The 27,626-nt window shown below is 33.7% G+C and overlaps 1 protein-coding gene, 3 long non-coding RNA genes and 1 pseudogene across 7 annotated transcripts; 3 read left to right on the top strand and 2 right to left on the bottom strand.

Annotated features, from left to right (window-relative positions):
* The first annotated feature begins 1,354 nt into the window (after positions 1-1,354).
* Positions 1,355-5,796, top strand: LOC144549181 (uncharacterized). Of its 2 annotated transcripts, XR_013509613.1 has the most exons (3): positions 1,390-1,596; positions 4,817-4,940; positions 5,567-5,796. It is a non-coding gene; the product is annotated as an uncharacterized LOC144549181 (long non-coding RNA). The 2 variants fall into 2 exon arrangements; XR_013509612.1 differs by lacking the exon at positions 4,817-4,940 and having other exon boundaries at positions 1,355-1,596.
* Positions 1,827-1,930, top strand: LOC144549239 (small nucleolar RNA R44/J54/Z268 family; annotated as a pseudogene).
* Positions 1,835-25,087, bottom strand: LOC144549183 (uncharacterized). Its single transcript, XR_013509617.1, has 2 exons — positions 23,309-25,087; positions 1,835-2,616 (listed from the first exon to the last, which is right to left on the bottom strand). It is a non-coding gene; the product is annotated as an uncharacterized LOC144549183 (long non-coding RNA).
* On the bottom strand, positions 8,009-15,672 carry LOC144549067 (protein argonaute 16-like). The gene is made up of 21 exons (XM_078297822.1): positions 15,541-15,672; positions 14,719-14,921; positions 13,959-14,177; positions 13,146-13,282; positions 12,973-13,070; positions 12,754-12,851; positions 12,442-12,601; positions 11,834-11,950; positions 11,542-11,649; positions 11,402-11,464; positions 11,204-11,317; positions 10,840-11,008; positions 10,532-10,644; positions 10,304-10,441; positions 9,433-9,566; positions 9,287-9,349; positions 9,124-9,187; positions 8,935-9,046; positions 8,778-8,851; positions 8,547-8,673; positions 8,009-8,297 (listed from the first exon to the last, which is right to left on the bottom strand). The coding sequence occupies exons 1-21, from the start codon at positions 15,670-15,672 to the stop codon at positions 8,137-8,139; spliced, it is 2,604 nt and encodes an 867-aa protein (XP_078153948.1). The 3' UTR covers positions 8,009-8,136.
* Positions 21,159-27,027, top strand: LOC144549182 (uncharacterized). 3 transcript variants are annotated; one of them, XR_013509615.1, is made up of 3 exons: positions 21,159-21,318; positions 22,179-22,255; positions 26,681-27,027. It is a non-coding gene; the product is annotated as an uncharacterized LOC144549182 (long non-coding RNA). The 3 variants fall into 3 exon arrangements; XR_013509616.1 differs by lacking the exon at positions 26,681-27,027 and adding an exon at positions 22,462-23,321; XR_013509614.1 differs by lacking the exon at positions 26,681-27,027 and adding an exon at positions 22,478-23,321.
* Positions 27,028-27,626: the final 599 nt, after the last annotated feature.

Raw genomic sequence — 27,626 nt, forward strand, 5'->3', positions numbered from 1 at the left:
CCGCTTGATGTGACACAAATCCATCTAGCGTATATAGGTTCATCATGACTAATTGGAAAATAAAAGCGACTTTGTTCATACCGATTTTTTTTTTCTTTAAATGGACTGTGGTGAGTTGGGCAGGCCGTGTGGCCCAAAAGCCAGTTGAGCGGGGAACCCATTTGTATAGAGTCAATTTTAGTGCGTACATCGTTTAAAATTTTGATGGACTAAAACGCCCCTGTCCAGCTCAATCCTCTGCCCTAGCGAAGGGAAAGCATCGTCTTGGTGACAACACCCTCACTGCATCAATAGCTGCACAAATTCTTCGAACTGTGCCAAGGGAAAGCATCGTCTTGGTGACAACACCCTCACTACTCGTTCGTACCTAGAAAAATGTATTCAATAAATGGATCAGCATAGAGAGTTTGGGGCAATCAGGCTAATTTTGGTGAATGCACCAATGTTGAAATACAAAAACAAGATTAGCTCAAAAGTTAAAACAGAGAATGGAAATAGCGCAAGAACCTAGATGATAGATTCTCGGAGAAATAGCGCTGCAGCGGGTTATAGCTAGTCGCTCAAATAAGAACTAAATTCCGGTTTTGACATTTTACTTTTCTTCTAATTTATTTCATTCGGATTCGATATCAGTAACGATTTGGGGTTCTCAGGTGGTTGCCATGCGGAGATGAGGCGCAGCGGAGAGATCGACGACTAGGGTTTTGACGAAGTTCGCTGCACGCACGAGAGAGAGAGAGGTGAGCGGAGTAAAAAGAAAAAGAAGCTGAGAGAGGGGATGGGAGTTTTTGGAGTCTGCCCGTTAATTTTTTTCGCTGCCCGTCTTTGCTGTGAGGGTATCTTAGTCCATCAAAAATTTAAACGCTGTACAAACTAAAATTGACGCTGTAAAAATGGGTTCCCAGTTGAGCGTCTCTCTCTCCGTTTCTTTGATTGGAATCTCGCAGTCCGGACCCATTCCCCACTTCTGTAACCTAACCCGGTAAACCCCACCAGCCATTACCACCAGACACCAGTCTACCAGACGCGCCGCGTCCGTGCCCGTGTCCATGTCTCAGGCCTCCGCCTCCGTGGTCCTAACCTTCCAGCCTCTGCGATCCGCGTCGATTTCTCCGTTGCGCAGGCTCCCACTTGGACAGTAAACCCCACCCTCTCTGCTATCGATGTTTCTTCTTATTTCTTTTTTTTGTGCATTAACATTATGGTCGTAATAGTAGAGAATAAACCTAATTTTTGGTAGTTTAATTATTAAAACATTGCTCGATGTTGATTGGTCAAATTCAGTCCCTCTCTCTTGCTGGGTCTCTTTTGGTATATAGTGAGCATAATTAGTTTTATCTGCAATAAATTCGACTCTTCTTTTTCAAAGACTTGAGCTGCTTTTCTTTCTGTTGTCTGTCTCATATTTTTATAATTTGCTTTATAATTTAGGTTGGTGGATTTCAAAGACGCTTCTTTTTCACTGGATGCGAGTTAGCTCAAGAGTTGATTTTTCAGCTCGGACCTGAACTGTGAACTGTCAACTTGAGCTGACTCAAATCATTAAGTTCACGAGTTAGAGTTCGAGTTACCCTCAGCTTACATGAACTGTCTCAGGTATTAAATCTCTTCTTTAGTATATTTCTCTTTCTTTCCTTTACAAAAATAAAATCTCCATTCTCCATTCTCCATCACGTGTTTGATTTTCTTGTAGCACCATTTCTTAATAGTTTGCTGTTTGATTGTTGTTTATTCAGATTTCAGTAAAACTGAAGCTTTTCTTTTGAGAACTTGTGAATTTACTAATTTACATTCATTAAATTCAAGGGATTTTGTTTTGATAAGGTCATACAAATGATGATGATAATGTAGACAGGGAAATCTGTACCCCTTTTTGAATTTTCAAAAAGGGATGAAGACTTGGTCTGATTGGGAAATTCTCTCATGCTTTATCTGTTTTCTTCAATCAATATCCGCAAGTCGCTTTTGAATTGTTTTTTGATCTCCCCTTTTTGAATTTGCATGCTCTCTTTGGTGTTTGTTTTTGTTTAAAAGCGCATTGTATTTATTTTGATGAAGACCTAATGATGTTTAACAAGTATAAGAATGGAGATATGAAAATGATGTTCTCTGTTGAAGCCTGATAAGGATGTACATCAGTTTTGGCTTTAGGGTTTGGGTTAAGGGTTTAAGTGTGCATGAAATTCATATGACCTCAAATTTTGAGTTTGGTTGAACGAGTATCCTCTCCGCTATGTGTAAAAGATTCCTTTTACTTTACGGTTTGAGATTTACTCTCAACCGGTGCCTATTCAGGATGGCGTAGGAGGCGATTATTATTTGTGCTTTGAGATTTGTTCCAAGTTAAAGAAGCCGTCCAGATCCACTAATTCTAAAAGATTCCCTTTTACGGTACCGGGCAGGATCGGAATTTGTGTGCATGTATGTGTGTGGAGAGAAAAAACACACAAGTCACATCTGCTGCCATAAATGGCTGTAAAAGCATGCTGTTTGGTTGCTGAGGTTGTTAATTTATTGGGTCCGGTTTATTTGATTTTCAACCAAACTGAAAAGGTTTGGATTAAGTGGTTCGGTTTTTCGGTTTAAATGGATTGGTTCGGTTTAATTTTTAAATTACTTTGGTTTTTTATTTGGGTTTGGTTCAGATTTTTAAAATAAAAAAGACCGAACTCTGTATGGTTCAAATCCATGGTTTAGTGTTGAAGAAAATTAGAGTATCTACATATTTTGGTTCACTTGTTATTCGGTTGACAAGTTTAATTTGGTTGGATTGGTTATATTTTAGAAAATTGAATAAATTTTTGGTTTGACTATTTTAATTTGGTTTTATCCGAACTGACCGAATGAACACCCCTACTTGTTTTGTGTGAGACATGTACATTTTTATATGGGCCCTAGAGAACAGTGTGTTGAAAAATAAGTTATGATACTTACTGAGGGTCTCCACAATGCATTTCGTACTTCATGTTTTATTGCCCACTGATTTTGTAGCTGCAAATTTTTCCCTTGAATTTCTTTCTGTTGTGCTTTACTACATTTAGAATTTCACTTTTCGTTAAATTTGACACTTACGATGCCAATAATGCATTAAATTGTGTGAATAATCAGATTGCACTACATTTGTTTGATTTTCAAATGCTGCTATTGATTGACTGTTTTTTTCAAATGCTACACTGTTGTTGCCTTGTTGGGTTGATGACTTGATGCTGCACTACATCTGATGCCTTTACTAAATGTTTGTTATTATTTTATTCTAACTTACTGGCCTGATGATGAAAAGTTGTGATATCTCAAATTCCATGTCACTGTTGTAGCCCAATATATAATGTTATTGGATGGATGGATAGGAGGAGGAGAGAGAGAATCACTTGATTTAAAGATTCTAGACCATTAAAAAGTAGTGATTTTCAACCTATCTAAAAAAAATAGTAGAGTAGAACTAGGGTGTTCTTATGTTCACCAAGCCCTTTTGTGAACTCAACTCTAAAACCTATCGGATTAACTTCAAATGATGAATGTAACCGTTGAAACCCATCTACCTTTCGGGTGATGCGTCTACATTCGAAAATTTTGAACTTTCGAATTATTTTTGTATTGAGTCAAGTAGTAAAAAAAAAACGTTCCAAAATTGAATGCATTAAAATTAATTAATAAACTTTCTAATTTTGACCGCTTGACTTTAGTCTACAAGTAAATTTTCATATGAAAGTCATGTTGAATGATTTAGTTCGAATATTTAGATTTTCAATATGAAAATATTGATACGTAGTACATACCAATCTGTGCTATGCATAGTACCATAGACTCATTTATGTTTTGTCACTGCCTATTTAAAGTTTGATATATCTCAGAGGATGTGAATTCGTCACGCGTGGGGTTACCACTCTAGTTTTTTTTTTAGAGACATGGTTGATTTAAACATTAAATATTTGGGCTCCAGTGACTTTGGCATGTTGAAACAGCAGAATAAGCACATTTATGATTTATGAACAACCTGAAGGCCCATTTTCCTTATTTTCTGGTTTTCCCACCTCAGTAACACAAATATCCTTAAGTTTTGATGTTTGTGTGTGTACACTTGTTGATAATATTGTTCACTCATGGCTTTAACAGTTTTTTTTTTTGAGGAAACCACTTAACAGTTTTTTAAATTTGTGTAATTATAAGATTCGCTCTGCATCATTGTTTGTTTATTTGTGAGCATTTGTCCATTTCTGTTCTGAATCTCCTTTATTAGTGAAACACTACCAAAATTGTATTTATTGTTTGCAAAGAGTAATTTTAGGAGGACAAAAAATTGGTTTGGAAAAATGATACTTTTTTTGACCTATTTACAGAGTATCTATTTTCCTTCCTTGTAAAGTTTAGTAAATAGATCCTCTTAAAATATCCTTGTACAACAATATTAGTTTTTTTTTGTAGTGAGATTCATGGTGAAGAGGAAAATTTTGATAAAATCTGCACTCATTTTTTTGAATCTGAAGGATGATGACTTGGTTTATATGGGATTCTCTTTGATGCCATTTTTTTTTTTATTAAGAATCCTTATGAATCTTTATTAAGGATGAAGACTTGGTTTCTTTTTGTTTCTCATTGAAAGTTGAAACAAATTTTACTTGTGCTTATTAAGGCCAAATGATGCTGAGTCAAATGTAAACTCACTCATAATGAGCCGAGTCAGAATGGAACAAACGAACTATGAGCTTTTTCTGAACCAATTTTCAACGAGCCATGAACTACGATTTCCTTTTGTCATTCCTAATAATACCTGAGTTAAACTTTTCTTTTATAAATAAATGCTTCTTATTGATTTGAGGGGTTGTGGTGAGTTAGACTTAGACGAAGGTGCTTTCCATTTCTTTGGCATTCTGAAACAATAGTATAAACACATTTATGAACAATCTGAAGTCCAAAAACAAATTGAGTCTCCACTGTCTCAGGTATACTTCTCTTCTCTAGTATCTTTCTCTTTCTTTCCTTTATGAAATTGAAATCTCCTTCTCTTGTGATTGAAATTCTTTTAGCCCATCTCACCTAATGGTGTGCTGTTTGATTTATTGTTTATTTCATGTTATTTTCTTCCTAAGTTAGAAAGCTGTTGTCAGTGGATCTGACCCTTCACATATAGGCCTTTTAGTTTTAAACAAAAAATGGTGTAAATAAATTGAGCATGCCCTACCTACTAGCAGGTCAATAACTTGTGACTAAAATCATACAAATTCGAGTACTCCGGTCATCAGGTCATGTTTGTTTCAGCCATTGTTGCAGATCAATGATCTCTAAATTTAATTCTAAACGGACTAAAAAGAACTCCTTACTGCAAAATATCAATTATTTGATAATAAATTAGAAGTGCTCCAATGTTACTGGTGCACTACTTGGCACTTTTGTTGAATCAGATGCTAGTGCATGACTGTTATTGCTATTATACTTGACATTTTTGAGAGATATATGTGAGCACATAGGTGAAATTGTGTACTTCATGTGAAGGAGGAATTATCTCTTGCATCTTGCAAGTGTATTGTGACATTTTTTATTAAGCCCTTGTGAAATTTACATTTTCCAGATGAGGAGGGGATTGCAAATTCTCAGAAATCACTGGGGTTAGGTCAAGAACATCGGGATTGCGGGGTCCGTTAGGGCATTCAAAACCATCTGTGCCTTTTAGCATTTTGTTATATCTATGGTTTATATTTTTGTTTTTTGACTTGAAATCATGGATGTTTGATAGTTTTTTCTGGATTTTTTTTAGTGTAAATTTTTTGTTGATTAATTAGTGTTGTATTTTTAAGATTATGTACCTTAATTTGAGACGCATATAATTTGACTTCACAGATTTAATGTTCATATGATTTCTCAGTTGGTATTAATTGTGTACCAGCAGGTTTGATAGCTTTTTGTTATTTCTAAAATTCTAAATGCATCTGATCAGAATGTACCAACATACGGTACTGAATTGTATGATTAAAAACTAAAAGGCAATATAAATTTATGCTTAAATGGTACCAGCAGGTCCAAAAAAGCGGTACCAGCAACAATTGACAATCCCACATATTTCAGTCATTACAAATCTAAAAAATTGAAGATTAAAAGTTTCTTTAAACACCAATTAAACTACAGATTTGTAAAAGATTATTATAACTTCAATCTCGAATCTCTCTGTCACTATTTTTCTACTTCGTTAGAAAATGAAAATTTTCTTTCAAAATGTGATTTTTTTCGTTATTTCTATATTGGATCTGGGGGCAACAAATTTCACGCATTTCACTATGCATCTATCAATTGTTATTTGGAATTAATCATAAGATATATTTGGCTGGGATTGAGGACTTTGCTAGGAACCTTATTACAAATAACTTGGAAAGATCATTTGGTTGTGGATTGGTCCTAGTATAAGTTGCATCACTAGGCAACTTAGGCTAGATGATATATTAAGCACATTCAATTTAGATAAAACAAGGGTCTTGGGAAATGTGGCAAGTTAACATATATGCAATATAAAAAAAGGGGGCTTGAAAAATTAACTGTGTTATAGACCTGGGTTTCCAATATTGTAGTCTAGAAGGATAATTTCAAATTCTGATTGATTAACAAAAATAAAAAAAATTGACACATATTTGACATTTTTAATTTTTTTTAATGTTTTGTATCCTCACAGTTGGAGATGTTGATGTCAGCTCTTACTTCATTCCAAAAACAAAACTAAAATCAATTACAAAAAACTTAGAAAAAAAAAAATAGCAGCATTTTTAAAACCAAAACAAAAAAAAAACATCCTAAAAGTTTGACACCCATCTACTGGGGCTTCACTGCTCTGCTGATTGCTGGCTTTTCCTTCATTTTGACCTACTGTTGATGATAAAGAAAAAAAAAAAAAGGAGTTTAGTTTGCTGGACACTCACTCAATCTCTGAAAAAAAATTGCAACACAGAGGAAATAAGAGAGGTACCTAAACCATGTGCAACACATAAAAGTGTATCTATCGCCTTGGTCAGGTCCTACTATTTTAAAAAAATAGCAATCAAAATAAATAACTCTACCTCATAATTCTAAGTTAATTTTTGAGAGAAATTATATCTCTATTGCATTAATTTAAACTAATACTTTGATTCTCTCTCACGATTTACTTTAACGAGTTTACAAATCCTACTGCTTTTGATAGAGTTTCAAATAAGAGTTTTCTTTTGTATTTCATATTGATTAAAAGATAAAAAAAAATATGCATATTAATTTCTATAACTTCTAATTGTGCATATCGTTGGTTTATTTATTTTAATTGGTTTCCTTCAATATTCTATTACATGTAAAAAACAATATGAAATAATGAAATATATTTTACCTGTCATCAACTTCACTGTTTATTTATTTATATAAAGTTTGTTAAATGTGAAATGCAAATTGCATTTATCATTAATTTTGCATTTTGTTGGTACTTTATTTAGCTTAATTTAACATTAGTCGCAAATAATTTGTGAGGGAAAAACATAATTCCAAGTGTTATTGAATTATGCTCCTCATGAAAACTTAATACCAAGTATTATCGAATTATGCTCCTTATTATAAGCAACCGATTGAACATCACAAAAATCTCTACTAAAAATTCATTCTTATATTGACCATTAAATTTTAACAGGAAGATTAATGAGACAATTATATAACATTATATTAGTATTTGAATCAGAAACTATTTTATTTATGCATTGATATACCAAAAGCTTGCCATTGCTTTAAATATGAAATATAAATTAATTAAAAACTGGAACATTTTTTGTTCTTGAAAATTGTTAAAATAACAACAACAACAATAATAATAATAATCAAGGCTTAAAAAAAAAGCTATAGCGAAAGCCATCCTACTTAGCATTTTTTGTTTAAAAATTATATTTTATATTTCTACTAATTATTAACATTAACTAAAGTCTCATAGAGCAACAAGTAATGTAATGATAACAACAAATGTTGCTCTTACAAACAACTGCTATAACCACAACAACTATTAAACAAAATATATAGCTAACACAAGTTAACTTTTTCATTGCCTAGCTACCAACATAGAACTAATAGCAATGAACTTATATAAACAAAAACATCACTATTATTTAGCATTACTTTAAACAAGTTTGAACTCCAACCAAGTCAACAGAAGAACATTGAGTTGCACACATTCTTATGCAGTTGTGGCATATCCGGCACAGCCACAATCCCATCGGAACCTGAAGATGTGTCAGATAGATCCTCGAACTTTATAAACTGCGACATTTGTTGTGCAGCCAAGTGGGCATAACATATTGGTGCAACTATATACAAAAGAAGAGAAGGTTATTAATAGAAAAAGGTTTTGCCAACTCCAAACACTCAATATACTAAATGGATCTCATACCCGAATCAATTAACCTCTATATGAACTTCTAATATATATATATATATATATATATATATATATATATTTAAAATCCAGACTTCGAGCTTTTACCAAACAGACCCCCCCTTTAACATGTATACTATGACAAAATCACTTTTATGTAGTTTTGAGTATTTTGACTTACCAATTGAGGTTGCAGTAGTGCTCCTCTGGTACACATAGGAGAGAGAGTGCACAAGCTTTTGTAGATCATCTACTGGGAAACCAATCTCATCAACTAGCACATGATAATGTGTTGGCCTCGAGGTACCCTTCAATAATTGTACAAATAAAAAAAAATGAAACTTTTACATACATTTCCAATAATAATTCAAATTTAAATAATATTTACTAATGGAAGTATAAAAGAACATACAATCATTCCATTGTGTGCACACATGAAGAAATCATAGTTTTTTGGATGAACTACCTTTGTATCCACAATAGTACCTATCAACAAGTAAAAAAATAAGGGAACTAAATAACATCCTAATTTTTAATTAAAGTAAAAGGATAACATTACTAAAACATACCAGGGGGGACATTATCAGGTGAATCAGCTTGAAAAAGTTTAGTATGGTGATTTTTCTGAGCAATAATCAAAGTGAATTTAGGAAGAGGGCCATCACTGAAATGCTCATATGCCTATGGGGATTCAAAAAACCCTTAATGTTAAAAGAAATAATTTCAGAAGAAAAACAATAACCACAACTTAAATGTACCTTAATTATCTGATTAAGCTCGATGTTGAGAACCTGACTGAACTGGGTCTCACTCACACCATCCCTAAAGTATCAAGTAGCAAATATTGGAACATTAAGAACACTTATGAATGTATGTATTTAAATGCAAACGATCAAATAAATTGCATATAAAGAAAGTTACCTGAAAATGATTATCTGTGTGGGTTTCCAACCACTCGTTTGGCAGAAATCAAATAGAATCTCCCTGTAATGGAAATAGAAAGTAAAATACAAAGAACCAAATTGGATTTACATGTAATCATTTTAGTACTAAGTGTGAAAAGGTACCTTATCATTCCATTATCATACTTGCCATCAGCAGTCGGCTTGTAAAGCTGATCGATCATTTCTAATTTTGGTGATTGTGTACGAACAGATGCACGGTATTTTGAGATTGATGGCCAGTGCCTTGATCCAACCACCTGTTAAATCAACCATATTTTCCATAGATTATTAAAACCAAACCTTTGAATAATGTTTGTAGTGGCTGCTCAGAGCTGCTATAGCATTTTAATCTGATAAACCCTGTGGTCCTATCAGATTTTTAGCAATACAAGGCCTTCTACATTCAGGACTAAAAATAGTGATCATAACAATCATATTTTAGAAAAGCATTATGATATTTTATAATATCATAATGATATTTAAGGTTTACTTGTAATGAAGAAATTAATTAAATTGTATTATTAGAACCAACTATTTATTATTTATCATTTGAAAAGTATGATGTTTAATTAAACAAACATAGACAGAATTTTCTTCGTCTCCATGAAAATGTAATTCAATTGTTGATATATAGACAACCGACAATTTTGATAATCTGTTCAATTGTTATCAATAACAAATAATTTACTTATATGTTATCTATGATTTAAGTAACAGTGCATCAGTTTTAGTGTAATTTGAATTATATGCTCTTTGATATTTTAACTAAAACATCCTAATATGAAATCCATTACAGTAATAAATATGTTCCACACTTGGATCCTAAATTCTTTTTGGATATGTATCTGCATATGGTTCTTGCAAAATCCTAATAGATTTGCATTTAAATTATATTATAGTATAATTTGATCCTAGCCCTATCCATATATTGAATGTTTTCTTGCCAGGGTCAAAGTTCAAAATCAATTTAGAAACAGGAATTAATTATTCATACCGCGGCAATGGATGGCAAATCAGAGCGACCTGGTGAACCATGCGAGACATCGAGGCCCAAAATTAAGGTTGGATTTTCATGAACTATGGGAATGGACCGATTGTACTCCACTGAGACAGAAGAATTTATACCTCCAAGCTTCAAAAATGGAAACAATTCAGTAGTTAGCATGTCATGAGCTAGAAAACAAGCAAGACGTTGTCAACGGTAGGAAATATTTTTACCTACCTTTGCATTGATCTTGAGAAGAACATTGGTGAAGTATTGGTCATTGTGCTTGCCAGGAGCAATGCACTGTGTTACGATCCCCATCTCATGAAGATTTTTCTTTTTCCATGGCCCTTCAAATTGACAAAATAGTGATAATAAGTATTTGTAAGAAGAGTGCATACCATTACTAATGTTCACATAAAAACCCAAGTCTTCATGATTAATAACGTAAATCATGATAATTATGGTTGTCTTAAAGTAGGTTATATTAATTAGATATTTCCAACACAATAAATGAAATTTAAGAATTCATATGCGATGAATACCATAAATCTCAGAATTCTTCCTATCTGGGAGTATGCAAAGAAGTAACTGAGGCGGGGTAGCTGGCAGCAGAGCACGTAACTTCTCAAACATCTTATTGACTCTAATAATAGGCCCTGCTTTTAGCCACTGACGATCCTCCTTAACTAGTGTGTACGGCCGTTCAATGTGCTTCACAAAAGATAATCATGCAAATTAGCCAATAATATTCACCAAACATTATACTATAAAGCCCAAAAACGAGAATTTTCTGAAGATAACTTTAAATTGTTACAAGACGGTGATAAATCATATATCTACATAGAAATACCCTGAACCAAGTAAAACCTCTTAAAATAAAAAAGACGAGACAAAGATATTACTTACGATGCCTTTGTTGCGGCCACAGTTGATAATCTCCCTTGATACATGGCTCATGTCAACTCCAGCTGAAAAGTTGCAAATAGCCCATCGTTCAATCCTAACTGGGTTTATCAATTTCTATAGGATATGCCAAAAACCTTCAGTCAGAGTCTAAATTGAAAGCCAAAATATATATGATGAAAATATTATTGAATTTCTAACCTTGCGGTTAAAGTTCCATCGTCCACAATTTGGAACAAATTCTTCTCCATCACCAAGTAACAGCTGGAAGAAAACAAAACTGCTAATCAAACTCAATTATAATTTATAAAAAAAAATTGCCATGGAAAGATGTAACTCACTGTAGGTGCAGTAAGGACACGACCATCAAATCTGTTCAGTTGTTTCTCAATCTGAATACCACAAGCTTTTAGCAATGGATCCTCATCATATTGGTTGCTTCTTATAGCCTGTTAAGTATAACATGCGTAGTTCTATAAGCATGGTTCGAAAAATTTCACACACCAAATCGAGGTTACTTCAGTGTCAAATGTATAAGTGCACAGGCAACAAGTTCTACATCTCTATATCGAGGCATATAATAAGTCCAGTTACAATAATAAGAGAGAGAGAGAGAGGGAGGGAGGGAGAGACCTCGGTGATAGTTCTAGTTCTATCCTTGGGCTTCTGCCTTGAACTTGCAACCAAGTTAGCCCTTTGTTGGGATGACAAAGCTTTCGTATAGTGCTGGAGAGAGATCAAATCACAAAGCTGCAAATCAAAATTTAATTTATTAGCGACTGAAATTTCATAGTGCCATGCCGCATCCTATGAAAACATAACAAACTTCCATAAGAAATGGTGTTGGCAACATGTCATCTCATGTTGTCTTCAATAACTTAAAATTAGAGCCAGCAAGCTCCATCACCAGCGGGTCAAGACATACGCCATCAATTCAGGTTGGAAGATATGCGCCATGAGGTCAAGTTGGACAGGATCAACCTCAAGTTTATGGCTTTCTGCATTACCATCATTGTTTCGAATAATATCAAATTATATTTTTTTATTGGTAGTATAGTTTTTTTATTAAAAAAATTATATCATAACTCATAAGCATTATGCAGATCATGTTACAACAGTCAAGACATCTTGCTAAGCACCCTGCAATGAAATCAATTAGCAGAATTCGAAGATTGCCAGCAGCAACATAGAATACTCACATTTTGTTACATCTAAAATGAAAGAGATAGAGATAGAGTGACCTCGAGAGGAAGGTAGTTGGGGCGATTACGCTTGCCAACATCCAAACAAGGATAGTTGGCAGACCATGACACCTTTATTTGGTGCTTTTTCTGGTAATACTCACACACAGTCACATCTATTGTCCGTAACTCGCCATCTTCCCTCACTTTCATTGAAAAACTTCAAGCCAAAAAAAGTTAAACAAATAAAAATTTAAATTCCAATCTCAGAAACGAAATACCAAAATGCATAATGAAAGTGAGCCCACTGATCAAATAGATTATGGGTTTCCATGAAAAAGAAATAAGAGTATCAAAGATTGAGTCAAGTACCGTTGCTCGTTGCAAGGGAGTTCGCTGATCCCAAAAATTTTGAACTCCATCTTGTTATGCTTAGTTTTTATTCTCATATTCTTTAACATTCTTTTGGCCTAACATTCCAAGCACAGGTGTTCAGACTTCAGAATCAACTTCTCAATTTTTCATACTATCAATTGCAAATTTGAATGAAAGAAATTAAAAAAGCATAGATAGATATGTACTTATACTTACTTTCATCCAGTCAATCATGCTTTCATCTCTAGCATATTGGTTTGCCTTGAGAAAGTCAATTACCGGGCCTGGTGTCATTATCATGGTAGTGGTAACATCTGTAAATACCACAACATGTTAAAATTTCAATATAAGAACCTTAATAATTATGAAAAAATTTAACAAGAATATACCCATATTTAATGAGAGGCCACTGAGTGTTGTGTAGAAACTAGAGTGAAAGCCACGACATCCTGTCACACCGCCACCCAAGTCCACAAAACTCTTCGGGTCTCCATTGAAAAAAGATTGTCGGACAAGTAGGCATCCCCTGAAAAGTTCATAAGGATAGCATCTTAAACCCATTAGTGGTTAATGAATTTGATACAGACTAAAACCTATAAAGTTTTCCACTAAACCACAATACTACTACATTTTTTGCAATAAAACATCAGCCGGAAGAAACAAGCAAGTCAAAAGATACTATTTAGGCATTTTTTGCAATAAAACAAACTAGTTTACTCAACAACTTGAAAGGCTATGGATATACTAGGCAATAAACACCAGTACTGCCAACCATAAATACTGCATACTGATTACTGAACTAGCATAAAACACAACCCTCTGGGCATGCACAACGAAAAAAAAAAAAATCACCATGCTAAGAAGTACCACCACTTGCAACCAAATTCTACTCAAGTTTTTTGTATTTCTGAAAATATAAATCTCAAAATATCTTATGGCCTCAATGTAATAAACCTGGAATAGATAAACATGTCATCCTTGTGCTTGTTTTTTACCAAAAATATAAAGACTAAAACTAACCTCCATCTATCATTTTATCAAGAAACGAAAAGATAGATATGAGGGGTCATTATAGACTATTTAAGAAAATGTAATGTACAGAGTACAACATATACTCACAATGCTCTAATTTAGTATTTGTCAAATTTAAACTGGAGGGTCATGCAAGCATGACATTTTTCATACTGCACAAAGAAGACTACCTGTTAGCATGTTGTTGCCTAAGAATTATATTGAGGACTCGCAGAGCGTCCTGGGTGTTGGGTGTGTCGATTCCTCTGAGGGTCATAGCAATGGAATTCAGAGAAATCTTATTATCAACATATGTCAGAGATACTTTGAATGTCTTGGTATGCTGCACCTGCTTTTGCCTCTTTTTGTCTCCTTCTCCGAGGCTCCTATTAGCTGGACTCCCTCTTCCCCTGAAAACATCAATAATAATTATGGAACATTAATTAGACCGAAAGACAACACTATTTTCACTTTTTAATATTGAAGCATGTCATAGACAATACAAGGAGAGTTGCTACAGTAGGTTAAGATATTATAGAATGAGGCCCAATTATACTTGGTAGCCTCTGCCAAGGTTTCAAAAATAAAATGAACCCATTTATAACCAAATTAAAAATTCATTTAAGATCCCATATGTATTATCATATCTTGATTGAAATCTAATTAAAGATGTTTAAATAATATGTACTCCAAAACCCCTCAATATTTAAATTTTTAGCACTTGTACATATATATTATATATTTTTTGTATTAGAAGGTACAATACTGTCGAACAATTCAACAAAAGAAAAAAAAATTACACAATAAACTAAAAAGTAGGGATTTAAGAGTACTACAATCAAAGGATGGGACATAGTTACATACTAGCAGTTGAGCAAATTACACTAAACCCAAGAGCAAAATTGGCAAAAAAAAAAAACAAAAAAAAATTAAAATAGGACAAACATTAACCTGCTTGACACCTTCTCTTGTACCACCATAAAATCAAAATTATTCCGAGGCAAGGGCCCAACTGTGAAGAAGCTCTTCTCACCATCATAGGCAAAATCTTTTCCAGCAAGCTCTGAGCTGTACGTGTGGATAAGTGTCTCCATTACTTTCCTTTTAATCCCTTTGGTCTCCACAATTTTGTCATCCTCATATTTTATAACAACCTAAACATGCATTATGTAATTCTTCTTAGCAATTAGAAATTAATCAAGAGTTGTTTCAATTTATATTGTGGATGGATTATGTAAATTAAGTAATGCATGCAATATGTACTGAGATGATTAATCTGACGAAAAATCTCGACAACTAGACATTGGTAAATATGTTGATTCGGCAACAAGGTACCTAGTCTAGGTACTAGACCATGGACCAATACCGGTTCCAGAATTGAGTTTCTTTATGTCTAGTTAGGACAAGAATGTTTTTGGTTACTTTCATTTTCGGTACCTATATATACTGAGATAGGGATACTCACCTAAGCCTAGGGATTAAGGTTTTGGGATGAACAAGGAAAAGTTGTACTGCAATTTTTCTTAATAATGACCAAAACTAGTACTTTTTAAAAGATGTTAAAAAAATGGGAACTATGCAACACTTAAGCTAGCCTACATTAGAAGTATAACCTGAGCCGACTCATGCAAGACGTAACTTTTGTGTAACTTAAAACAGTATCCTTTTCATGCCAACATAGTCAGCAACAGGTCAAATTAGAATTTTTGTTTGACTAAATATAAATCAAACAAAAGTGAAAGAATTAAAATATTAAAATTTGAGATAAATTACATCGTATTGGTAGAACGTGACATCAGTCCCAGTGAAACGAACATTAAAGTGGTTGGAGAGAAGGCTAATTTTGCGGCCTTCTTTCCCCACACAAGGTCGCTTCAATTCTTCTTCCTTTGGTTTCTCCCCCATTCTGTTAATATTAACACAAGATAAAATTTTATGAAACAAATGTGATGAAATATTACTAGAGGAATACATTAACAGACATGGTACTTTAGAAAAAAAAGATGATGAGAACCAAAAATGTCCTATTTATTTTATATTGTAAATAAGATATATACAAATAGAGAGCTTTAAGAGACAAATATATTAGATAAATCCATGAAAAAGAGTTCTTCCTTAAGAGAAAAAGGCTTTGAAAAATCTGGAGTAGAAGTTATCTCAACAGGGTATATTTACCTAAAGTGTGAACTGTGAAGGAACACACACGAAAACCTCCACGATGAAAACAATTAAATCCCAATCTAACACTCGAAAGTAGAAAGAGAATTTAAAGAGTAATAGAATGAAGAGAAAAACCTTGTAGAAAGAGAATCTGCGTAGTCCGATGCTTCGACTTCTTTGCAAGAGAGAGAATGAAGAGAGAAAAAATGAGAGGGAATGAGAGAGATTGGGTCCACAATATAAGACCAACTTCGGCACCTTCCTCTCCAGTTATAAGAAACCGGACAACACATTGTCTTTTTATTTGTTCCTAATTACCTTATTGGTTCTGGTTTATTTGTTTTTTTTTTTAAATATAATCGAACAAGTTTGGATTAAATTATTTTTTTCTTGTTTAATTGTATAGGTTTTGTTGAATTTTTTTATTATTTTGATATTTTATATTTCATTTGGTTTAAATTTTACCAAGGTTCTAAATAGCACACGATAGCGGCACTACAGCGATTTCGGACCATAAAAGCTATGGCGCTATCAGCGTTATAGCGCGCTATTTCGCGCTATAACGGTGCTATATGGTCATAGTGCCATTTTTTTAACAATGCCGCTATGACGCAATAAACGCTATTTAAATCTTCGAATTTTACTAAACCGAAAAGATCAAATTAAACAAACTCTGTATGATTTAAATATTGTTTATATATATTATATGTGTAATATCAACAATTTATATTTTTTGGATATTTTATAATATCTAAATATTTTGTATGAAATTGAAAAATGTAGATCATTGATATATATATTTCTATAATCTACAATTATTAAATATATTTGTGTATTTATTAAATTCAGATTTTAAAATTTAATATATCTTATTTCATTTCAATCTAACAAACTGAAATTTGAGTATTTTAATTAGTTCAATTATATTTTTCAATACCGAACAAACTTATAGTTTAACTTGTTTGAATTCGATTTGAATCTACCCACTAAACAACACCTACTCAATTCATTCGTCACTTCCTAGAACCGGAGCGGCTTTGTCAAGTGGTAGAAGCTGCTTTTCTGTGGCAAATTTCTGTGTTATAAACTGCGTAGAAATTTAATTGATGCAGGAGAAGAGTCGTCAGAGTGGCAGTTCGCAAATTTAATAGATGTTAAAAGTGGCAGTTTGCACGGGGAATTAATCAGAAGCGGTACAGGCGTTAAACTTGAACTGGCGACCGGTCACACACTCAATTTTTTTTATTTTTCCAGAAGAATGTCACTTTGCCCGGAAGCGGAAATGACGCTGTTTGCAAATATTTGACTGGAAATTTAATTGAATATATAGTCATGCACCAACGCGCAAATTTAATATTTGACTGCAGGGACCATGCACCAGGTCTAGGGTCAACTGCGAAAAGAACTCTGAAAAAGCTCGATCGTCAGAGTAGCAGTTTGCAAATTGAATACAACCAAAACGATGAACTAAATCAAAATACAGAAGGGCAAACCCCAACCTCCACACTGAAAAAGGAACCCACCCCCTGGCAGAAAATAACAAATCTCTGGCTCATTCGCAAACCCCAACAAAAAAATTGAATCCCAATGACCATATACTTTCACAAAAAAGGGATGAAACCAAAAGGCAGCAAAGACATCAACCTCACCTTTGCATCCTTAAAAACACATACAACTCAGATTGGTCAAAACACTCTCCAAAAGCAGCAAGGTGTCAGACTGGAAGCAAAAGAAGGACCACACCGTCTCCAAAAGAAAGAAATGTGTAGTAAATAAAAGCAAAAGTGGAAGGGCAGTTAAAAGGAGAGGGGTCAGAACTAAGATTTGGGCCAATCTCTTAAAATACATTAACACCCCCACTGAACCCAGAAACAAAAGTTGATCGAGCAGAAAGTTACGAACCGCAAATCAATTATGCATTGTATACAGCCCATAAATGAGCCTCAACAACCTTCTCCAAAAGAATTAAAAGTTCAAAACTAAATCAATTATGCTCTATTTAATTCTAAACGGATCTAAAGCTTAACGGGTCTGACTTATCATTCATTCTCAACACGGATACAAAACGAATAATTGTCGGATAATTGAGTCATATAAACTTTAAAATACAAATACTAATTAATAAAATTGAAATATAAAAAAACTACCATCTTAGCATGCATATAAGAATTTTGATTTACAAAACGACAATGGAATTAATTATGCTCATTGCTAGTGGACATTTCCTGCATAAAGAGATTTTTATTTAATTATTACGAGCCAGTGGTGTAACAGGAATAACAGGAATAGAGAACAGAAAAGCATATATCTATGCTGTAAAAAAAAAGTTATTTAGTTTAGAACATCAATAGAACAGTAAGCCGAATATAGAAAGTACAAAAGAAAACCCTACATTTTTAGAAAATTACAGAAAAACCCTTTATGTTCATTATTTTCAAAACAAAACACAAGCTTAACTTTTGTTCCCTCAACAAAAAGAAACTTTACTGGTAATGGGTACTTCGGTACATGAAACATGGTACCAGTCAGAGACGTGTAAGAAAGGTGGGGAAGTTAATTGTGGGATCATGGGTACAGGAAAGGAAGTTGTTACCTTCTTGTGCTCTTGTAAATGCGGTACTCTTCTATAGCACTGTATCTTAATTTTATCTGCCGATTCCTGATTTGAGTTGAATAATTTAAGTAACAAGTACATTAATTAATTGATACAATAGGTGTTGCATGTTATCTCTAAAGATAATTAATCAGAGGCTCCATCTATTGTTAATTTACCACCTTTTAGCTTGCTGCTCCATTTTGATAAAAAAAAATTGTGGCAAAATTTTGAAAATTGCAAAGTTGAAGGAACTGAGTTGGTCTCCCACAATTTTTACTACCAAAAATAGATGGTTACTATCAGTTCTGCTAACAAATTTGTTTTATTCTGTTACGTACTAAATTTTGGGTTAGATGCTCTTTTAAGGAAAGTCAAGAATCAAAGTTTATATAATATAGGCAGCTTGCTTAATCAATACATAAATTATGCAATTTTTCAACCATTCGAGTTCATTCCGATCAATTTCCACTAATTTCAATTAGCAAACAGTAGACAAAAGAGAGCGCAACAAAATATCAATTTACCCAGAATTTGCTCCATTTCACTGTGGTTTGAGCGACAAGGTATCAGTGAAGCGGAGAGGTGCGAGCCCTAAGAAAGCATAGTTAGTTCTTGGCAGAGAGAAGAGTGATGGGACAGGTAGGGCACCGACGAGAAAGGGTGAAAAAAGAGCGGAATTAAGGAAAGAAGAGTTGGGAATGACCGAATGAGAAGGTCCGGAGATTTCAACCATATAGTCCCACAACAGTAGAGTAAAATGAATCGGATACATGTGGATATCCACACCGTTTAGGATTTGCGGATTTTATCCGTATCCGGAACAATTATGCATGTATAGAGTAAGAGGAGGGTTCCAATATTTTATCATACCTCATATTTTATATTTTCGTTTTCAAAGTTCAAATTGTCGATCCGAACTGTTCAACAAAGTATTTATAATAAAATATGCATGAAGATGAAATTTTATATTTTTTGGAATTTTTTTGCTATTTTTTAAGATAGATACAAAATCACTGTTTTTGAACCGTTCAAAAAACAGTGATTTTCTACCCATCTTAAAAAATAGTAAAAAAATTTCATCCCTAACCATATTTTAGTATGGATATCATGTTGAACGGTTCGGATCGACAATTTAGACTTTGAATATGAAGAAAATGAAGATATAAAATATTAGGTATGATGAGGTATAAAAAAAATGAGGCATTGGAACCCTCCTCATAGAATAATTATCTGGATACGAATATTTTGCTCGGATTTAGAGCGGATTATCCGACTCCATTTTCAGCCTTATACAGATGCATATATAAATATTAATAATTGAATTACCCAGATACGAATATTGCTCGGATTCGGAGCGGATTATCCGGCTCCGTTTTCAGCCCTATATAGATGCATATATAAATATTAATAATTGAAAAAAAAATGAATATTTAAAAAAAAATTAAAATTAATTTTATTTTCGGGAAAGAATAATTTTGATTCAAAAAAATTAATGTTGCATAATTTCAGTTTGAGAAATGGTCCGGTTATAAAATGTTCCAGAAGGTTTTAAAACTATTAATAACTCTAAGTTAGAGAAGTATATCAAGTGGTTTCGCAGTAAGTACAGTTAGTTTGGCAAGTTGTACAAGTGGCAAGTACACAAAGTGATCATGCTGAATGTTAGAATTTTAAAGTGTGTTTTATATGTATATGATTTGTTATATGAGATTACAGTATAGAATTAAAATTTTACAGTATTCACATAACTAAAATGACAATTTTTTGATGTAAAAACTGTGAACAATTAGTCGCTTCCTTATTACAATAGCTCTCTCATTTCTCCCTTGGATGGACGCAGACAAAGCCATAGATTTACATTTGGAAAATTAGTTGTGAATAGATAGAAAATCTAATTTTGGGTCTGTGGAGAACTGGTACCAGGTCAATATATACCATCTCTGGATGCAATACTAGTAAAGTTTAATCTTTACTGATAATTAAAGCTAACAAATTATTAACACATAATCTGATTTGGTTAATTTAATTATCATTAAAAATACCACAATTAAATCTACTAATAATATTTAGGCCGAGGTATAGCAATTTTTTTTTGATAAATTAATTTTGCTTGATTTGATTAATGTAAGCGATGAATTAAGTAACAAGTTTCAACCAAATATGAATACTTTAAGCTATGACTTGAAGTGATAAGATTGTATCAAATAAGAATAACTTGAACAGTCAATCCTTCATTTTAAGTAGCAACAAAAATGGCAGCGAAAGAATTAACTCTGGTGATTGGTAATGCAGAATGCACGGCCCAAGTATATGCTTCTTATTGATTTAAGAGGCCGGGCCGTGTTAGGCTGAGACAAGGCCGTAAGGCCCAAAATGACTTGAGCATCTCTCCATTTCTATGATTGGGAGCTCCGCATACCCATGCGCTAAGAATTCATATCACCTAAGGTACCTTACCAGTTCAGATTGAATTCATATCATCGTAGAGGGGCTTGTAGTTACTGGTTTCAACCAGATTGGTCCTGATTCTGATCGGACGGTCCAGATTCAAACATAAACGGTGAGGTAATGCAGATGAGTTGTACTCAAGCGATGGCGCTTGGCGCGGCGAAAACCCTACTACTCTCAGCTCTCTCCGCCGTTGTCTCAGCAAAAGTCCAAATCGGGGTGGGGTGTAGCCGAAGGAAAAGAGGACCCACCGAAGAATATGGCTAAATTATCCCTTTCGCGCGTTGTTCTCCTCTTTTTCGTTTTCCCTCTCAGAAGAAAATCGAGCTTCTCTCTTCTCTCGTGTGGTACGTTGTCTCTCTCTCTCTCTTGTTGATCTCTGTTTGTGCTTGAGATTTACTTGCTACAATTAGTCCTTTTAGTTTAGTCATACAACTCAGGTTTCTGGTTTTGTGCAACTACAACTCTCTCAATTTGTCCGTTTTTATTACTTTAAGTGGGAATTGAATTTTTCTAGTTTATGTATAGGAAATTTTGTTTGGTTATCTATTTGACCTGAAATTAGATATACACATTTAAATAATAAGGTGCTTCACAGACCTTTGTGGTTTCAATTTCTTCAACTTTCTCTATCAGGCTGATGTAGAGCAGTAGAGATGTGTGCATCTGATAACTAATTCTGATAACACCTTTTGTTTCAAATTAAATTCTGAGGTGGGATCTAATTTTTTGGGCCCTTTATCTTTGTTTTATTATCCAGCAAATTTATGCTTGTTAAGTATGTAGTCTCGTCAAAGGTAAAACTCATGGTTTACTGTACTGAATATGAATGGTACCGTGTCCCAACTAAATCCTGATTTTAACCCATCATTGCAACTAATTGGAAGTCCAGAGTCTCTGGCAATCCTGTTATCAGGTTGAATTAAATCAAGTTTGCTGCATTGCCTTTGTCTATTCAAAATAAAGCCTCCATTTACAACCATGAGTTGTCATGTAAATAAATCATTAAATAAATCTAATGCCAAGTTAAACTCAATTTACCATGAATGTAATCCAATTAAGCCAGTTAACATTTATGATACTTTTAAGTGCATATATAGAAATAAACTTTATTGTCATCTTGTGAGAATAGACAATGCACTGACCCTTGTTGTGGCCTGTTTTCCAATTTTGTTGCCAACTCATTTTCATTTTATTTATACTAAAGGTCAACTGGGACTAAATTAAGCAAACAGTGCAAAAGGATGGCTAAATAAATGTGCTCTCCCCGTGCCGTTGTCTCAGGTACTACATCTCTTCTATAATCTCCATCTATGGTGTTCGAATTTGTTGTAACACGCTGGCCTAATAGTCTGCTGTTTGATCTCTTGTATATTTCATGAATTTTTTTTTTTTTTAACAAGCTTCTGATAAATAAAATTTCTGTAAAAACTGAAGCATTTTCTTTTGCGATCTTCTGATGCTATTAATTAATATTCATAAATTTCAAGTGATTTTGTTAAACAGGTCATGCAAGTGATGAAGAGAATGTAGACAGGGATTCTGTTCTTGTACTCCTTTTTGAATTTCCAAAAAGGGATGAAGACTTGCACTAATTGGGAATCTCTCTTATGCTTTATCTGTTTTCTTCAATCAATTTCCGCCTTCCACTTTTGAGTTTGCTATTTGATCTCTCCCTTTTGAATTTGCATGATCTTTCTTTGGTGTTAGTTTTTATTTATAAGTGCATTGTATTTACTGTGATGAAGACCTAATGATGTTTAACAAGTATAAGAATGGAGATCTGAAAATGATGTTCTCTGTTGAAGCCTGATAAGGATGCACATCAATTTTGGCTTTAGGGTTTTGGGTTAAGGGTTTAAGTGTGCGTAATATTCCCATCACTTCAAATTTTGAGTTTGGTTGAATGAGTATCCTCTTCGTTATGTGTAAAAGATTCCTTTCACTTTATGGTTTGAGATTTACTCTCAGCCGGTGCCTATTCGGGATTGTGCAGGGGGGCCAATATTATTTGTGCTTTGAGATTGGTGCGAAGTTAAAGGAATGGTCCAGATCCACTAAATCTAAAAGATTCCCTTTTATGGTACCGGGGGAATTCATATCCTCTACATTAACTCAAAAAGGAATCTTTTGAGTTAATACATCTGGACCGTCCAATCAGCTTTAAGATTCGTGCGAATTAAATCTGCACTAATATTGATGACCCTCTATGTTTTAGACGGGCACCGGATGGGTTTGTTTATTGGGTACGGTTTATTTGAATTTCAACTGAACTGAATAAGTTTGGATTAAGTGGTTCGGTTTAAATGGAGCAGTTCGGTTGAATTTTTAAATTACTTAGGTTTTATTATCTTGGGTTTGGTTCAGATTTTTAAAACCAAAAAGACTGAACGGACCAAACTCTGTATGGTTCAAATCCATGCTTTAGTGTTATTGAAGAAAATTAGTGTGTCTACATATTTTGGTTCAGTTGTTATTCGGTTGACAAGTTTAATTTGGTTGGTTTGGTTATATTTTAGAAAATCAAATAAAATTTTGGTTTGACTATTTTAATTCAGTTTTAACTGAACTGACCGAATGAACACCCCTACTTGTTGTGTGTGACACATGTACATTTTTATATGGGCTCCAGAGAACAGTGTGTTGAAAAATAAGTTATGATACTTACTGAGGGTCTCCACAATGCATTTTGTACTTCATGTTTTATTGCTTGCTTATTTTGTAGCCGCAAACCTTCCATTTCATTTCACTTTTTTTTTTTTAAATTGTGTGAATAATCAGATTGGACTACATTTGTTTGATTTTCAAATGCTGCTATTGATTGACTGTTTTTTTCAATTGCTACATTGTTGTTGCCTTGTTGGGTTGATGAAAAGTTTGTTATTATTTTATTCTAACTTACTGCCTGATGATGAAAAGTTGTGGTAAAATTATATCTCAAATTCCATGTCACTGTTGTAGCCCAATATATAATGTTATCGGATGGATGGATAGGAGAAGGAGAAGAGAGAGAGAATCACTTGATCTAAAGATTCTAAATCATTCAAAAGTAGTGATTTTCAAAATAGAGTAGAACTAGGGTGTTTTTATATTCACCAATCTCTTTTGTGAACTCAACTCTAAAACCTATGGGATTGACTTCAAATGACAAATCTGAACCGTTGAAACTCATCTACTTTATGGGTGATGCGAAAGTTTTGAACTTTCGAATTAATTTTGTATTGAGTCAAGTAGTAAAAAAACAAACATTCAAAAATTGAATGCATTAAAATTAATTTATAAACTTTTAATTTTGACCGCTTGACTTTAGTCTACAAGTAAATTTTCATATGAAAGTCATGTTGAATGGTTTAGATCGAATATTTAGATTTTGAATATGAAAATATTGATACGTAGCACGGACCAATCTGTGCTATGCATAGTACCATAGCCTCACTCATATATTTTTTGTGGCTGCCTATTTAAAGTTTGATGTATCTCAGAGGATGCGAATTTGTCACGCGTGGGGTTACCACTCTACATTTTTTTTTTAGTGATATGGTTGATTTACACATTAAATATTTGGGCTCCAGTGATTTTGGCATGTTGAAACAGCAGTACAAGCACATTTATGAACAACCTGAAGGCCCATTTTCCTTATTTTCTGGTTTTCCCACCTCAGTAACACAAATATCCTTAAGTTTTGATGTTTGTGTGTGTGTACTTGTTGATAATATTGTTCACTCATGGCTTAACAGTTTTTTTTGAGGAAACCACTTAACAGTTTTTTAAATTTGTGTAATTATAAGATTCGTATCTATTGCTCTGCATCATTGTTTGTTTATTTGTGAGCATTTGTCCATTTCTGTTCTGAATCTCCTTTATTAGTGAAACACTACCAAAATTGTATTTATTGTTTGCAAAGAGTAATTTCAGGAGGACAATAGGTTGGTTTTCGCTAACGAGCTAAGGAAAAAATGATACTTTTTTTAACCTATTTACTGAGTATCTATTTTCCTTGTAAAGTTTAGTAAAGTAGGTCCCCTTAAAATATAGCTATATCCTTGTACAACAATATTAGAATTTTTTTGTAGTGAGATTCATGGTGAAGAGGATAAATTAGATAAAATCTGCACTCCTTTTGAATCTGAAGGAAGGATTAGACATTTGCTAACGGGTAACCCGTGACCCGTTCCGGGTTACCCGTTAGGGGTAACGGGTAGGACGGGTAAAGGGGTAGGTCGGGTACGGGTAAAACCCGTAACGGGTAGATGGGTAATTTTTCCAAAACCTCTATCCGGTCCGTTTATTACCCGTACCCGTTGCGGGTTGACGGGTACGGGTACCGCGGGTACGGATCCGGGTACGGGTCCGGTCCGCCCGGTTTTTTTTTTTTTTTTTTTCTGTTTTTTCCCTTTTTTTTCTGTTTTTTTCAAAAAATTCAAATTTTTTTGAAGTGAAACGGGTCGGGTACGGGTAACGGGTACGGGTATGCGGGTAGATGGGTACGGGTAGGCGGGTACGGGTATGCGGGTAGATGGGTACGGGTAGGCGGGTACGGGTAGGCGGGTAGACGGGTACGGGTATAACGGGTTTTTTTTCAAATTAGGTTGTCCGGTCCGTTTATTACCCGTACCCGTCTACCCGTCTACCCGTTTGTACCCGGGCAACGGGTACGGGTAGCTCGGGTAACGGGTACGGGCCGGGCAAAACGGGTTGAACCCGTTAGGGGTTTAGCAAACGTCTAGGAAGGATGATGACTTGGTTTATGTGGGATTCTCTCCGATGCCATTTTTTTTTATTAAGAATCTTTATGAATCTATATTAAGAAAGGATGAAGACTTGGTTTCTTTTTGTTTCTCGTTGAAAGTTGAAACAAATTTTACTTGTGCTTATTAAGGCCAAATGATGCTGAGTCAAATTTAAACTCACTCATAACTAGCCGAGTCAGAATGGAACAAACAAACTATGAGCATTTTCTAAGCCAATTTTGAATGAGCCATGAACTACGAGTTCCTTTTGTTAAACTTTTCTTTTATAAAATAAATAAATGCTTCTTATTGATTAGAGGAGCCCTGATGAGTTAGACTTAGACAAGGTGCTCCATCTCTTCTCTAATATCTCTGTTGCTTTCCTTTATGAAATTGAAATCTGTATCTCTTGTGGTCGATTTTCTTTTACCCAATCACCTAATGGTGTGCTGTTTTGATTTATTGTTTATTTCATGTTATTTTCTTCCTTGAGTTACAAAGCTGTTGTCAGTGGATCTGACCCTTCGCATTAGGTCTTATAGTTTTAAACAAAAAATGGTGTAAATAAATTGAGCATGCCCTACCTACTAGCAAATTGTGACTAAAACCATTCAAATTTGAGTACTCCATCCATCAGGTCATGTTTGTTTCGGCCATAGTTGCAGATCAACGATCTCTAAATTTAATTTTTAATGGACTGAAAGGAATCCAAGCCTTTTTAAAAATATCAATTATTTGATGATAGATTAGTGGTGCTCAAATGTTACCCGGTACACTCGGCACTTCTGTCGAATCAGATGCTACTTCAGTTAGTGTATGACTGGTATTGCTATTATACTTGACATTTTTGGGAGATACATGTGAGTACATACATGAAATTGTGTACTTCACGTTCATGTGAAGGAGAAATTATCTCATGCTTCTTGCTAATGTATTGTGGCATTTTTTATTAACCCTGTGAAATTTACATTTTTCTTAGTAGGTAGCGTTCAGGTTGCTGCTTTTGGCATATTGAGGCCGCATTGGTTGATAAGAAAGGAAGATCCCATAGCCATAGTACTTTATGTTTTCCGATACTCTCAGAAATCACTGGGGTTAAGCCAAGAATATCGGGATCGCCAGGTCTGTTAGGGCATTCGAAACCATTAGTGGCTTTTAGCATTTTGTTCTATCTATGGTAAATATATTTTTTTTTCCTTGAAGTCATGGATGTTTGATAGTTTTTCTGGATTTTTTTTAGTCTAAAATAGTTTGTTGTATTTTTATGATTATATATGTGCCTTAATTTGAGATGTATATAATTGGGCTTCACAGATTAAATGTTCATAGATACTGTTATATTCCGAAATTTTAAAACGTGATTAAATGCTAACTTATCTTTACACTAAATAAAATTTTCTAAGTTAATTACCGATCAGATTGTTGATTTATTTTAACGAATCTAAAATTTTGAAATATAAACGTAAAAGTTAGAAAATAAAAACAATAGGTTTTATATAATGAGATAAATAAATAGAATACTAATTAGAAAGATAAATTATACGAAGCTTTCGTACGATTAAATTTATATAAAAGTTATAAATTTTATCTATTTAAAATTTATAGATTTGATATTAACTATATGTTTAGAAATTATGAACATATATATATAAATAAGATATATACATATATAAGATAAAATTATCTATCTAAAACCTTGATTAAGATCATAAACAAAATTTTCTTTTGAATTAAGCACAACAAACTTGTATATAATTTTGAATACAAATCCGTGAGGCTGATTGGTTAAAAGTTTATGTAATTGATACCACAAATTAATCAATTATACTATGTGAGGAATCTAAAACCGTTCATATTTATTTAGCACGAATCCCAAAGCCATCCTTCGTTCCCTTGCTCAATTCAATTTGAAACGAATTCATGCT

Source organism: Carex rostrata, chromosome 34, assembly GCF_964058835.1.
Source record: "Carex rostrata chromosome 34, lpCarRost1.2, whole genome shotgun sequence".
Taxonomy (NCBI): domain Eukaryota; kingdom Viridiplantae; phylum Streptophyta; class Magnoliopsida; order Poales; family Cyperaceae; genus Carex; species Carex rostrata.